This window comes from Archocentrus centrarchus, chromosome 20 (genome assembly GCF_007364275.1).
Source record: "Archocentrus centrarchus isolate MPI-CPG fArcCen1 chromosome 20, fArcCen1, whole genome shotgun sequence".
Classification (NCBI taxonomy): Eukaryota; Metazoa; Chordata; class Actinopteri; order Cichliformes; family Cichlidae; genus Archocentrus; species Archocentrus centrarchus.
Window position 1 is genome coordinate 22,090,306 of NC_044365.1, and position 16,211 is coordinate 22,106,516.

A 16,211-nucleotide genomic window follows, 5' to 3' on the forward strand; every position below is an offset into this window, starting at 1 on the left:
TCACACTCCAGTCCAGTAGGTGGCGGTAATGCAGTTCTATGTTGGTTTGCCAGCCCCCAATAAACCCACAAAAAAACGTCAGCACTAATGCTGCTAATGCTAGTGAGGAGCGCCGCTTACACCTAGACAGCTGAGCGCTGCAGAGTTTAAACGAAGCATCGACAGTAAATTTGTGTCGATAAATTTTTAGAATCGATTTAATCGAGTTAATCGATGAATTGTTGCAGCCCTAAAACCTACATCTCGGCATTTGAGTGCTCGAGCTATGCGGTGTTGTATCGTTCCTCAACACTCCCTTAACAAATATAATTCGAATATTCCTGCATTGTACATGGAATTTATACCAAGCTATTTTACAATTGCTGGTGCAGAACAATACGGCTCATCTCCACACAGCATTGATAAAGGCTCAGCCACGCTGTCGTGGGGACATCTGTTGCACTATATCTCCACCAGTGGAACGCTGTAATAGTCATTGAAAAGTTAACTACCGTACTACACTATAATATGACATAACACAGGGCCTTGAGTAATGCACTACGACTTGGTCATTGCCATTCTGGCAACAGCAAATTTATAACGCCGTGTTTGAGGGTTAAAGTAGGTTCGTTGTGAATCGTCTTTTGAAAAACTGGCCAATCCTTATAGCCTAAAAAATATACATTTTATTCAACTCCATTTTAAAAGCGAAATATGTTAAAATAATCTATTTCATGATACTTTCTTCACACATTAGGCCCACATCCTAATTCATGACTGTTAGTGGCGGCTGCAAACGAGGAAAAGAAACACTCGAAGTTAAACAGATATTTCTTTAATGTTCAGGGCAGGCATATTTTATAGACTATATAATGCAATATAACAATATATAATAATATAAAATTATATAATACAAAATACCTTAAGCTAAACACATTGCCTACAATTATAACAAATTAAAGAGGAAAAAAGTACAACTGTGTAATACCTCTATTAAAACGCTTGAGATGAAGGCTGAAGCCAGCCTTAAACGGAGGCTGAACGTACCTGAAATGAAGAGTAATGCTTTTCGCATTAAACGAACCCTTCTCTCAATATTTCCTTAAATTTAACATTCTGAGGTTTTCTTTTCTTTCTGAAAGTCAAATCGACGCGCGCGACTTTTTTCTGACAGCTTACGTCTTTCTGATCCTCAGCACCTGAAGCTCCTCCCCTTAGATGTAGCTCTGTTGTTTAACCAGAGAAAAAAAAGGTGACAGGTGGTGGTTGGAGGTGTGAACAAAGAGCGGAAATAAGCACAAGTGAAAGTAGCTTGTGCAACGCGTACTCTGACCGCAAACATTTTATAATGCAGTCTTTTTTCCTGATAATCTGTTGATAGGTTCATATATAAGCACTTGCCAAAGTCCTCAAAACCACCTTTGTGGTAGTTCCTGCTACAGTTTCTGCGATTATATTTGACCGTGAAGCCGCATGTGTGCATGTACACAGATTCACAAGATAACATAATACAATTTGCACCATGGCAGCTTCCTGGATGCTATTTTATTCACTCAGCAGTACCTTCAATAAGACAGCCCCCCCTGTGCTGTTTGAGGCTAGGCGCTCACGTCAGCACTCAGGATTGAATTCTTGTAGGATAGGCATATGGTTATCAGAGAACAGGGGTTACAAGATCTGTAACCTAATGTTTGTGTCATCATTTAAGAATGACTTCATACAGTTTGAAGACTTTTATCATAGTAATTATCTGGATAATATCATATACAAAGGCAGTGTTGCAGAGATTAGAGGTTTATTAAATTTTGTACTGGCCTGTTTGGATCACTGTTTAGTCAAACAGGCATGGGGCTAAGTAATGAGGCCATGTGGGGAGGTATGTGGCATGGGAGACTGTTCCCGTGTGGAGAGGGTTCAAAGGGCTCAGCCCTGGCAAAAAGGGCCCTGCGGCAACAAGCTACTGCTGCCATAATTGGGAAAAAGCCATGTAAAACTGTCCAAGGGAGGCCAAGGACGGCTTAATTATGTTGTGAAATTTAATTAGCCAACTGTTGTGTATGTGCGTGTGCACGAGCTTCTGCTTTTAACAGAGTGACCTTGATGCAATGGAGCTTTTGCTTGTGTTTTATTGTCTGTTATGCGAAAACGTGGCAGAGTTATGGTTTCATTTCCCGTGGTTAAAATGGGTGGATATGAAATGCTTGAGCTGTCAGAATGCATTATTCTGAAAGCAATCAATGGGAGCTTATGATTTAAATCATTCAGCAGAGGCAGGTAGTGCAGACGTGCATTTGTGTTCCTCGCGTGTCCACTTTTCCTGAACATAACGAGTCTTCCAGTTATCTCTGCTTCTCCTGCAGTAACTGAGCCAATAATAGATGTCGCACAGGCAGATGGTTTTCAGGGTGTCACAGGTGATTTTCATGCTGTTGTTGTGCAACACATCCAGTTTGTTGAGCTCACTAAAGGGATAAATGTTCGACCTCAGCATTGTGCCTGTTTTTTCCATGTGTGCAGCACTAATCGCCTGTATTCCCTAATACTAATAATAAAGTAAACATCTACCTTTCATTTTTATTAAACTGTCTTTTATAATTATTCACCGGGGAAATATGACTGGTAAACAACAATTACAGAGAAGGTGCTATGTTAGAGTAGTCCAGGGATTTGTCACTCGATTAAAGAAGTTGTCTTTATGATATACAGGCAAGTAAAATTATTATTCCCTCTTTTTATTGGGTGTGAGATCATCATTGTTCCATCAGTTGCTAGAGAAAAATGTGAATTCCTCGATTGGTTGGCGCATTGTTGGCAGGGATTGCCAACAATGCGGCAGTTGCTAGCAGTTTTGCTGGCAGTTGCTAGGCGAAATTGGTGGCAAAGAGGCATACCATCCTGCAACAAAAACCTTCTTGTGATTGCTTTGGTCGCTAGCAGATTACTAGTGGTCTGCCACAGTTTGCATGGAAGACAGTGACTTCTCTACAAATGTTTGCCATCTACTTAAATGGTGGTGAAACTGAGAAGTGCGATGGAAATTGGAAACACAGTTCAACTTCAAAATAAAACTTGCACCTTTTTAAAGTTGTAGGTTTCAGTGGTAAACCACAACTTTTACTTTGAAGGCGAACCTTCTGTTTTGCCACTTTGTGTTGTGCTTTTCAAGTTTTACCATCGCTTGGCTACAATGTTTTTGGTGCAGCACCCTCTTTGTGATTAATGTCACCTTAAAGTAACAGCCTGAATATGTATTCCCCAAACCTATTTTTCTTGTCGGCGTATCTTTCTCATTCATTCTCTCTCGCTCCTGTTACAGCCGCTGTAACTCTTGTTAAGAAGCTTTTTATCCCTCAGCCTAAAAAGGGTGATGGGGTATTGTTGTCAACTTTTGTGAATATGATAACTCTTGAACGATCTGACCTAAGATGGTCAAATTCACACCATAAAGGCATCTACTAAAAATCTTGGAAGAGTTAGAATCTCAGCAACCTTGATCTCAAGGTCAGAGGTCAAGTTTTTCTGAAAATCTTGTGAAAGCGATAACTCAGAAACAGTGTGAGCTAGGATGTTCAAATTGATGCCATCGATGCATCTACTAAAAATCTCAAACAACTTAATTATTACCATAATAATGCCAGTCACAGAAAGCGACAGTATTTTCAGTGGTTTATTTATATTTATTATGATCGTAGCATTTCTTAATCTTGGTTCTTACTTAACTATTTGCAAGTCACTAAGACTCATATGTGCTCCATTAAGATCTACTGAGACATGATAATTATGTGCTCTAGAGCATGTGCTTCCAGGGGATTTGTGCTGCCTAAACATCTACTGGCAGGAGGCTGACGGGCAGCACTGGCGGCTGAGAGTATTTTATTTAATTACTACAATACCATAACATTTTGTCATTAGTTTATTTCTGATTTTACTTTACATTTATTTATTACATTACGTTTTATTTTACAAGACTACAAAAGCAACGTTTATTTAATTTAATTCATTTAATGCTGGTATCGAATAGTGTAGTGATTTACACATTCGCCTAACAAGTAAAGGATCCCTGGTTTGATGCCAGGAGGAGATACAAATCCCTCTGGGGTTGCATCAGGAAGGGCATCTGTGTGCATTTGTGCATCACTGTTTGATACAGCTGCTTCAAACAGCGACCACACAATATGAAGTTTGGGGTTGCCAAACTTTGCAGTCATTTGACCTGAGAGTGAATAAATGCTGATTTTACCCTTTCTCACTGAAGACAAACCCAGATGCTCGTGGGTGTGTGGGTGTTTTTTTTTTTTTTTTTTTTTTTTTTAACTAACTGGGGAGGGTTTAACAAAATGGGATAAAAAGAAAAGCTTACAAAAATGTAAAAGGTTAAAATTAAATTCTGAGCTAACAGGGCGTCAGAATCTAACGTTCCCAGATGTACTTGACTTTAGCCTTTAGATAGAAATCCCAGCACTGACTGACATAATCCTGTGATTATAACAGGGAAATGTGAGTTATGGGGTGTGTTCGAAAGGGCTGTGACTTCAGATGTAGTTGTTGTTTTCTCTGGCAAGGAATGACCTGAGCAATACGGCGTCATGGTGAGATTTTCTTGCATGTGGATGATGTTTATGATGATGAATTTTCCTTGTGCGAAGCTGTATTTTGGAGGGGTATGATGGCAGCTCAGGGGTCACACTTGTGGAGCTTTGCACTGAATAGCTTTTATAGTACTCCTGTAAATGTAACCGCCGGTGGAAGATGTTTTTTTTTTTTATTATTATTAATATTGGTCATTATTTTAAATCCCTGGTGCTTTGGTTGCTAAACTCCAAGCATTAATCTGAAACTGCAAGAAAGTGAGATGTACAGCCTGCTTTAACAGCAGGTCAGCCACATTTTTTGCAATGATAAACAGCCTGTAATTACTCAAAAGCTCTATTTCATTAATCCGCAGTGTTGAACTAATGATTGATGCCATATTCAGGTTGAACACTGCATTATGAGCACTCCTGCTTCATGGAGAATGAATTATTGAACAAATACTTGTTTTTACGCTGTAACCTCTTCAGGTTTAGTCTAACATTAAAATAAACATTTAAAGATGGAAAGTGTCTTTGCTGTCTTCTGATATGAATGTTTACAGTGTGTTAAAAGGATCCTCTTTCCTCAGGCGCTGGACCAGGACCGGACCTCCCTGCAGAAGGTGAAGAAATCAGTGAAGGCCATCTACAATTCAGGTCAAGGTGAGATTGTCTGCTTCTAAATTTACCTGTGCTTTGGCCAATGTGTGGGTACAGTCTCACAGCTCTTTCCAGAAAATGAAATCCTCAGAGGAAAGCCTAGGATTTGTTAAATATCTTTAGTAAGAATGACAGTTACTTTTATTTATTTATTTTTTGTGCGGGACAGCCTTGTGTGGGACAGAATGTGTTTGATGTGTGCACCTGGGCTGTCCCAGAAACCAACACCTGAGTTTGTTTAGGTTGTTGCTGTGACATGGATCCTCAGTAATTTCCCACTGAATGCTTTTGAGAGCCTCCTCCCTGTAAAATGACAGTTTGTGAAGCTTGACCCACAAAAATAAAAGTTTATTTGCTCTCCACAGAAAAGAGTCAGTAAACCTTTGTCTCATTGTGGCTCTTTAGGAGAAACTCCTTAAACAGCTGGAATAACTGGAAATCAGCAGTTTCACAAGTTTTTAGTTTCCTTTGCTGCGCACAGCGTTGAGTTGATGTAACAAAATACTTGCTGTGATCACAGAATAGAGGAAGGAGCATGCACATGCACACCCCTCCAGATACTTGACTGAGTCAAGGTTAAAAGAACCTGTGATTTCATCCCCAACGCTGTTGTTGTTCTAGCAACAGTTTTATCAGTGTGTCCTGCAGCCACACGAACTAACATTGTTTTAACCTTTGAGTGTGCTGAAAGTGTTTCCTACTATGTCATTCTACTTCTCCTGCTGCTTTTCACTGTTTTCAAACAGGAATTGTATCATTGGTGTGGTGAGGAAATTGGAAAGTTGTATTTGGAAATATATGTATGTTTTTTATCATCATAGGCTTTGATTTCATTATTTCCCACTTCTTATCACTGTATTGTCATGTTTCGCATTGAAGTCTGGCAGACAGAGCAAGAGGAGGAAGATTTACAGCTGCAGAAGCCTCGAGGCTAATCCTAACCCCAAAACTAACCCTTGTTTTTAATTGTATTCATTTTTTGCTTAAAATGGTTTAAAATCATGATTAATTACATTAGAGCGTTTTAGAATATCTGTCATAGATCTGACAGTCCTAGATAGAGAGTAGTCCTGCTATGATTTGAGGAATTTACTGAGTTTTAACACTCAGATGATCATTAGTTTTAGAATTTTATTTCTTTCTTTTTAAAGTCTTTATGGTGCCAGAATCCATATCATAACTGATGCCCCCACAGCGGCCAGTGGGATGCCTGATATCCTCACGCAGGAGCATGTGGACCGTTTCCCACATAATTAAAAAAAACAAAACAAAATGAAAGATGACCAAACAAATGCTGTTAGGGGGGGATCCTCACATGTGGAGCAGCCTGAGTGAGAAACTCTGTCTCGCTTTGTCACTATCTTCTTTTAAATCACTGTGAAATACTTATTTATATCATAAGGTCTTCTTATGAGTGTTTTTATTTATATTTTTAACCTAACCCATTTTATTTTTAGAACTTTAAAAATGTTAAGGTTATTTTTAAATGGATAGTTAACTATGAAGTCAGAGTGTATGATGAGCATTATGCACTGAAATGTCTTCCTTCTGTTTTTCTCTATTTGTTGACAATGATGGATCGGCATTAGCATATTAGCTTTTTAGAATTTTCAGAAATATTATGTCGTTCATTTGGATGTTTTCAGTGGGAAAAATGTTTCATCATCCAAGTGACTTCTTCAGTCTTGATCACGACACTGAACCCAAGGCCCATCAGTCAGTGGTGTCAGTCGTTGTGCAACTGTACTGTTTCTAAGGTTGGGGAAACCGGCAGTCAGATGAGCCTGAAAATTCAAAATTTGGGGGATTTCCTTACCTGGATTATTGAGCTTGCATCAAAACATCTTCAAAGACACTTTGAAGTGTCAGAAGCAGCAGTGCTTACTGAATAATTAATAAAATCAAGATAAATGCAATCACCTATTTTATTAGTGCCCTATTACGCTTTCTTCACAAAGACAAGAAAGTTATCCATTTATTAAGAGGCAGTCTTCTTTTGCACAAGTAGCAAAACCAAAGATAAGGTTTTATTTAAATCTTTCGTCATGTTTCTGTGAGCTGTTTTGCTTATTTGCTTATCAGCACAAGTCCATCCATCCATCCATCCATTCGCTTCCGCTTATCCTGTTCAGGGTCGCGGGGGGGCTGGAGCCTATCCCAGCTGTCATAGGGCGAGAGGCAGGGTACACCCTGAACAGGTCGCCAGCCTGTCACAGGGCCAATACAGAGAGACGAACAACCTTTCACACACACATTCACACCTATGGGCAATTTAGAATAGCCAATTAACCTAACCCCAGTAAGTGCATGTCTTTGGAATGTGGGAGGAAACCGGAGTACCCGGAGGAAACCCACGCAAGCACGGGGAGAACATGCAAACTCCACACAGAGAGAGGGAGAGGCCTGGGCCAAGGTGGAATCGAACCCAGGCCTTCCAGATGGTATTCTAACTGTGAGGCAGCAGTGCTAACCACTGCGTTATCAGCACAAGTTTCCTCTACAACTTCAACAGCAAGCAGCAGCAGGTGCTCCGATTTTATATGAAGCGCGATGAGATCACGTTGCCTCAGATGTAGATGCCTAATGTAGTCTGCAAAATGGCTGTCTTCCAGGCGGCTAGTTTCTGTTTGCTTAAATTTTTTATTTCATCCATGTAGAAATCACACTGGTATGGAAAGCAGCAGAGAGCAAAATTAGGGGTTAATTTCACTGACTTGATTTCATGAAATAATGTAAGAATTTGAATTGTAAGGATTTTAAGAACTTGAACTTGAAGCTTTCATACATCACCTCACATTCAAGAAAAACTGAACCCCTTCTATATTTGTGTTACCCCTCCACTAGAACCCACACCTTTCCTGCTGGGCTCCTAAACCTCATAAATCCCCAGAAAATCACCACAGAAAATACAAAATGTCCTCAGTAGCTACAGGACTGTTTGAACTTTGAGTTTCCACTATGCCGAACGTCCAAAATGTGGGGGAAATTGCTGTGGGGAATAAGCTCTGTAGGTTTCTAGTCTCACCTGACCTCCCTGCCAGGTCTCCTCTCTAGATTTGGCAACAGTCTAAACACGTCCTCCTCCACCTCCTCTCCCACGTAATGACAGTGACAGATGGATTGTGCTCTTGGACTGACGGCTCCCGGGGAGTTTCACAGACCCTGAGAACAACACATCTTGTTATATTGACATTAACTGTGTATAAAGATGACTCTTGTCAAAATGTATAAAACAAAGTTTCTCGGGAGTCAGTAGTCATGGGCCAAGGCCACGTGTGTCTTATTTTATTGGTTGTGTTGCTCTTCTGTTGAAGGAACATTCCACTGCAGGAAATATTGTTGAATATTTCTGCCACATTTGTGTTATTAAGAACATCCCTAGGAAAGATTTACACTTCTGTTTGTTTCAGGTGTGTGTCTCTGTTACCTTTGAGATCAAAAAAAAAAAAAAAGATGCCTGATCAAAATACATTCTCTATCCATGCACTTTCTTTCTCACTTTCTTTAATATAAGCTGTTGGTGCCTTTAGGACCGTTTTGATTCTAAATGTATAAAATTCTCCAATTGTCATCCAGTTCATAGGACCTAAATATGTGCAAAACTGAACTTGATTCCATAAAGAAGTTTAACTTTATGGTACTCTGGAAAACTTTCTTCACTTTGACTGACACTGTGAGTCCCAGACATTTGCTTAAAAGGAGTATTCCACTTTGTGAGCATTGCCCTGCAATACTACTGTCAGGAATGATGGACAGATTTTGTTTTAAGGATTTACAGCAGACCTCTTAAGCTGCAGCTGCATATTTTTTTTTCTTTGAATCTATTAGAGTAGCTTTGCATGATTAATGGATCAAAATAATCCTTATTTTTCTTATACTGGATCTTAATGCGGCCCCTTAGTTTATCTGAAACAAGCTCCTCTCCTTCTATGCTACAGCCAAACTGGGGAAAATGGTGGTTTGAGACCCTGGCATGACCACAAATTATTGTGGGTGTGTGCACTGAAGTTGTGATCATGTTGCCTTTTGAAATGGTTGTTTCGAAGACAGGGACCGGGTCACATGAACTACTTAAGACTGAGTCAGTCTGCTGTCAGTTTGTGATTAAATATGGTCAGGTTGGCAATTACATGCAATCTGATTGTGATAATATGCAGAGTGACTAATCTGTTGCCCTCTACATACATAGAAATTCACATTAACTACTTATATTCAGAGTCCAGCCAGAACCTCATAGATTTGAATCAGAAATTCCTCCACAATTAGTTGCATAGTTGCTGCTGGATGGCAATTTAACTACAAATTGATGTAGTCACTTGACAACCTTGCTTTTATATATTATTATAACCAAGATACAACCAGTTGGCAACTGGTTGCAAAGAGACGAGTTGCAAACAAATTGCATTCATCTGTTCAGGCTGACTCAGATTGATTTCAGTGTGTTGGCAATCTGTCTGCGTTTGTAAATTTAGATGGCACTTAGACTAGTGAAGGTTTACAGTTGTCTGAGAGTGATTGTAGTCAGTCTGTCAGATCACAATTCTCTGGAGACAGATTGGCTTCCAGCAGGTCAGCTGTGCAGCCACCTTGCGATTGGAAGTGGTTGACCAGAGGTTGAGGGTGTTGCGCGCTCAACTTCTAGGCAACCAGTTGGTTGCTGCAACTATTTGCAAGCTGAGTAAGAAAAGACTCAATGCAATCATTTTGCAACTACCAATTTTTTCTTTCCTTAGTCACAAGGACTTTGCTGTTTTATGTTTACTCCAATGTGACTGAGCCCTTAAGCCAACTTTCTTCTGATTGGCTGCCTATTGCGTACAGAAAGTTTGAACAGCAGGTGGGTTGGGCTTCTGTGCTCGGAGTCAGCTGTATGCTTGAGATGACCATATTAGGGATTTCACCTCTCATTTCCATCATTAAAATGGAGCACCTGAAGCAGTCTGAAAGCCTGAGCTTTTAGATCCCAGGGATTACTTGAACATATGGTGAATTTATTATTTAAAACTTAATGTGAGCATCCACATAAAGTTGTATCATACACTCCCCATAATGCAAGCTAGCTGCTCTCCTCTGAGTAGGTTGCAGAGGTTATTTTAGCTCAATTCTTTGATCTTTCTATGAAAGCTGTAAAAGGATCTCTAGATTTTCTCTATAGCATTTGTTACTGAGGTCACAGCTGTACTTAGTCACTAACAAAATACAGGAAAGAGAACAATATAGGGGTTAAATTTTGTGTACCAGCTCTTACATACAATGGTTTTCATACCACGCTAGTATAACAACTATTAAATATGTTGTTATACAAAAGCTTGAAAAGTGCTGAAAATGGTGGTCTGATGGCTGAGTAGTTGGGATGCATATGATGTGATTGCTCTCTGGACTGGTTCCCCAACTTTCTATTCTTGATCTACTGCAACTCTCCAATACTAAGAGAGCCTTCAAGAAGTCTTAAACTGCTAAACCCTAAAACTGATTAAAAAACATATATAAGACATTACTGGATCACTGTCTGTGCACCTGCAGGAAGACACCCGCAGTATTTCCTGCCAGGATGTCCTTAAAAGTCGAGAGAGGAAAAACTGACCACAGGTTTTGGCCTTTCTTTACACAGACCATGTCCAGAATGAAGAAAATTACGCCCAAGCTCTGGACAAGTTTGGCAGCAACTTCATCAGCCGGGACAACCCCGACCTGGGAACAGCCTTCGTCAAGTTCTCTTCCCTCACCAAGGAGCTGTCTGCCCTCCTGAAGAACCTGGTGAGTCCAGCATGTCAACACTCAGTGTCATTAAAATAAATGGCTTAGAGAGCTTTTACGGCTGGCCCTGTCTTCACAAGGATAGAAAGAGGAATCCTTTCCATACACTCCTACTTTTCCTGTCTTCACTTGGATAAGTGGGTTAAGACTTGGTGTTAGGGCTCAGATTAGGATTAAATTAGGTTAAAGGTAGAGAGTGGAGAAAGCAGAAAGGTTTAGATGAAGCAGGTAGCACCAGAGTTATGTGTCTGTACAGGTTCCAGCTGAATAATACATGTTCATCAATCTCTACTCTTGTGTACAATTCGCCTATACAGTCAAAACCATAATCACGGCCGGGCAGTATAGCTGACTGCGACTTTATCCACCTCAGGGCCTTGTATTTTTATTTATTTATTTCCTTTCCAGACGGGCTCTTATCTGCCTGCCGTGGATTTCCCCTGACGTTTCGGTTGAATAATGTGTCCTGTTTGAATCCTCTGTGAGTGATTGTTGTTGGAAGGAGAGCCAGACCCCGCTCCCTCTCTCTTTCACGCTCTCTCTCTTCCTGTGTGGCTGACAGCGAGATTAGACTCCATAAATACACTTGGCAGCACCAGGAACAACTGCATGCATGTTTGTGTATGTGTGTGTCCATGTAGAAACCACCTTAAATCGCTCACCTGTCTGAGCTGCCTGCATACTGAAACTGAAATTATCTGTGTCCATTCCTGTCTCCGTGTGCCCCTTGCCTTTATTTCATTTCATTGAGTGCATTTTTCAGACTTCAATAACGGTACCTTGAGGGCAGCTGGTATATGCGTGTACTACAAATGAGTATTGACGAGTAGCGCTTGCCCTAGATGTCCTACATGTGCCATCAACTGAAATTTAAGGATTTTGCAAACAGATAAAGCCAGCTTTCCTGTATCTTCCTCTCCACTTTCCTTCTGAGAAGACAGTGACAGTTTCCAGGACGGCTGTTAGAGCACATCGGCAGCCGGCCAGTGAAAGATTGATTCTGACATTAGCCATATGCAAGACAGGCACTTAAGAAGCACATTAGCGCCCATTAAGCATTGTTTACTTCCTTGACCGCTGCAGTGTGTCGGTGTGGACTTGGCTAACAACAACAGGGACTTAAATGCTTAGCAGTGCTGTGAACGACCTTGCTGATCCTAATGGTTAGAGCTGCTGAGCCTAGCCATGGCAACTCGAGCTGCTGCAAACGTCATTTTTATTTTATTTTTTTATTAGACTAACTTGCGTGTGTGCTGTTTTTTGGCAGGAGTTTTCCTATTGTGTTTGCTCATTTCTTCGGTCAGCTGCAGCAGGAATGTGTTGATAAAGTGCAGTGAAGGTTAAAAAACAAGGCTGGTCCTGTTTTGTTTCTTTCTCCCCCCCCCCCCCCTCTCAAATCCAAAGATCCTCACTGAAGATGTAATGCTTTAAAGCTGCGATAATCAGTGATGTTATATTGATGAGCTCAAAGGCCTGTGTGTAAAGTGGAAGGGGTGGTTTGTATTTATCTGTAGGAGTGTTTCACCATCTTTCAGCTCATTTTTCTTTTTCTTTTTTTTTTAGTCTCACGGCCCACACTTTGGTTGTAATTCACGCTCTCTACTTTCATCAATACAGATTCTTTATCAATTTGCTTATTGATTTTTCTTCTTCTTCTTCTGCGTGAGGGGAAAATAGGCCTGCCTATGTTTTTAGCTTTCAGTGAACATAATGTGGAAGGCTTGTATGTGACTCAGGTGTGCAAAAACTCCACTGCCATGTTAGATGTAACTAATCCTGATTTACGGAGCGAATTGGAACTGGTTGTCAGTTCCCATTATAGTCTAGCCCCCAGTAAAGTTGTATTAAACACTCCATGACCCAGTAGCAGACAAAGTTGGCGATTTGCAGTCTTTAGCAGGTAAACTGAGCAGTGCTAACTGGAATAGTGGAAACCAAAAGCGGGTCTAAAAGGGGGAATAAATATTGGATAAATATTGGAGGCTCCGCCTCCCAGCTTTGGACGTTTGATGGTATGAGCTACAAGACCAGGGGTGGGCAATTCATTTTTGCAACATGGGAAACTGGCACTATTGTGGTGGGCTGTGCTAATTTTATTTTATCTCTTTATAAACTTCTACTGGTAAGAGTAGATGCTACTATTAGGCCCTAATTGTAGCCCCTGATAAAATTAATTGCCCATCCCTGCACTAGACAGTTATGCCAGAAGTGTGAAAGGTACTCTCCCACTTCTGCAGCCATGCAAACACTGAGCTGCAACTGATTGGACGATCACCTCCTTTGGGCTCTCTTCAGTATGATATCCAGATGTAACCAGCATGGCTGATTGCTTGCAAACATTCTCGTATGATCCAAAAAAAAAAAAAAGTTCAGCGAAATGTGTTTCTGAAAACATTTGCGGTGATGAATGAGTTGCAGCCTGACAACGAATAGATTCAAAGTTTGTCGTGTCTGTCACCTCAAATGTTTCCATATCAGATGTCATTTATTTGCATAAAATAATCTAGACTTTATGCTTTTATATACTTTATGCAAATGTCCCATCTCTGGAAATACAGCCCCACAATACCAGAATGCATTGCATAGCTGGCTACATAGACAGTGAATGAGAGGCATGGAAGTGACAGATCTCGTGGACACAGTAGCACCCACCAGGCAGCCTAAGATGTGTCTAAACGTTAATGTTCGTGGTGTGTGTGTAATATGTACAGCCAGACTGTTACTTGTTTATTTTTGGAGTTTTTTTGGGCTGATGTTGATACTGATTTTTATGTCCCGCCATCTGCACAGCTGTGATGCTGCTCTGCTACAAGTGCTGAGACTGTTTGAAATAATGGAGTGGAGCTGTTCTGCTTGTCAACAATGTGTTGACGCCATTATTGTTTTTTGTTTTTTTTCTCTATTTGGCAGCATTTACCCCAAGTTTCTTCCTCTGTATAATAGTCAGTCCATTATCAGCATATATGGACAACATATATTCTGATATCACCATATCTGTGGCAAAAACTTTCTATAATGCGTGTGTTTGTGTATTTGTTTGCAAACTCCTCCTACACAGTTTGGTGTTCAGAAGCCAAACTTGGCACACAGGTACATCTTAGGCCCTTGAAGGTTCTTATCTATATCATATATTATAACGTCATCGTGTTGCCTATCAACCATCTAGCAATGGGCTAAAATTACCTTTTTTTTTTTTGCATTTATGCATGTACAAAACCTTATAAACATCACACACAGGCCAAACAATACTGTAACAAACACACACACACACACATACCCCAGTTTTTAGTAGGTGTTACTGAAGAAGTATTCGGGGATTTTAGCAGGACCTATTTTCAGCTGAGGGTTACAGTAAATAAACATTTGATTCTCTAGTGACTTAAGGTTTAGTAGCAAAATTGTAACTTACAGTGTATTTATGGTTTAAAAAAAAAACAACAAAAAACTATAACTCACCATGCACATGAGTAAGAAACATTTCAGCCAGTGTTTTAATACTTTTGGACATATCTATGGCACAGAGGAGTGAGTTATATCGAGCTTTGGCTACACAGACAATGCTTGTTTGTAATATAATTTTATTGTTGGTTCTTTTTGTGGTTTTACTTGGCAGTACCTTTAACGTCAGCGTCTGACAGTATGGTATGATAGACGAACCATGTTTTCTCTCCTTATTATAAATCTGCGTCCATCCTCTCCCTCCTCCTCCTCCTCTTGTCTCTTTCAGCTCCAGAGCCTCAGCCACAATGTGATCTTCACCCTGGACTCGCTGCTGAAGGGTGATCTGAAAGGTGTGAAAGGGGTAAGATTTACTCTAAAACTATTTCCCTTCCTCCTCCTCCTGTTTTTTTTTTTTTTTTTTTTTTTGGTCTTTCTCTGTCCTGAGTCTTCCGGGCCCCCTAATTGTACGTCTCGGGAGGGCACGGCACATCTCTCTATCCATTTCAGCTTGTGCGCCTGTGAGTAAGAGGAGGGAGTTTAGAGAAGAACTCTCCTTTTAAAAAAGATCACACTGTAAATCTCCCAGAAGTAAACACTGCTTTTGTGTTGCATTTGAGGTGAATAACTGGGCCATGAACTCTTGATGTTTGAGGTACATGGAGGGGCGTGGGTGCTCGTTGGGCACTGAGGCCATAAATCGTGAGTGTAGCGACGCATTTGCTGGGCCTCAAGCAGCGATCCAACTCTTCAAATAACTCCGTCCCTCCTGTGACCTCTTTGTAGTTTGCTGATTCTTGTTCTTCTGTGTTTCTGCAGGACATAAAGAAGCCCTTTGACAAAGCATGGAAGGACTACGAAGCCAAGTTGTAAGTGTATAACTTAAGTGTGCTGTTGTATTTGCACTATTTATCATTATGAATCGATCATTACTGATATTGCAGCAATACTGCTGGGGCCCTTAAGGAGTATCATAGAATTTACTGCACACAAGCCTAATGTGAACTAAAGATAAAGTCACTATGAGAAATGCAGCCACATAATGACTCGTCCTTTGTTTTGTGTTAGTACAAAAATAGAGAAGGAGAAACGAGAGCATGCCAAGCAGCACGGGATGATCCGCACAGAGATCACTGGGGCTGAAATCGCAGAGGAAATGGAGAAGGAACGGCGTCTCTTTCAGCTCCAGATGTGTGAGGTAAGCCTTTATATACCTCTAACAGCTCTGTATTTGAAGGAGACGAGTATTCGAGCACCGGTTCTCAAACCTTTTCTGCCATGCCCCAACTTTAGAAGATGAAAAAAGTTCAGACCCCATAGTTTTTAATCAACTATTAACAATAAAGATAAAAAAGCAAAACTGAATAATTGTGACCAAATAATGGGGGGGGTTCAAGCTAGGTTTGAACAAGTAAACAAATAAAAGGTCTTGTCTTAGTGGCATAGAAAAAAAATACTCCAACATATCCACTAGTCTTCTCCACTTCTATCTTTTACTTAAAAAAAGGATCCAAGTTGAATTTTAGTGAAATAAAGGCCAGCAAAGAAGCATCGACAAACTATTGTTTATTGAAATTTCTAAATAAATACATTAAATGGCTCATTCAACTTCATGCAGTTCATATTTTTCCTCTGGTTGGCTACATCCTACCAGAACCGCTGTATTATGGTGTGTTCACATCAAACACAGGGTTTAGCCGAACAGCCGCTCCAGCAGCCAGAGGGACGAGGAGGAGCACAACTGAGACCTGGAATTAAGTTACAGAAACATATTTTCCAAAATTACCATCAAGTTCTTTTTTTTCC

At 40.4% G+C, this 16,211-nt stretch overlaps 1 protein-coding gene across 1 annotated transcript in view; it reads left to right on the forward strand.

Annotated features, from left to right (window-relative positions):
• The window catches only part of asap1b (ArfGAP with SH3 domain, ankyrin repeat and PH domain 1b), an 82,279-nt gene that overhangs the window by 27,741 nt on the left and 38,327 nt on the right, over positions 1-16,211 (forward strand). Inside the window, 5 exon segments of the mRNA XM_030756514.1 lie at positions 5,141-5,213; positions 10,822-10,967; positions 14,695-14,769; positions 15,225-15,274; positions 15,474-15,603. Coding sequence (XP_030612374.1) covers positions 5,141-5,213; positions 10,822-10,967; positions 14,695-14,769; positions 15,225-15,274; positions 15,474-15,603 — 474 coding nt within the window.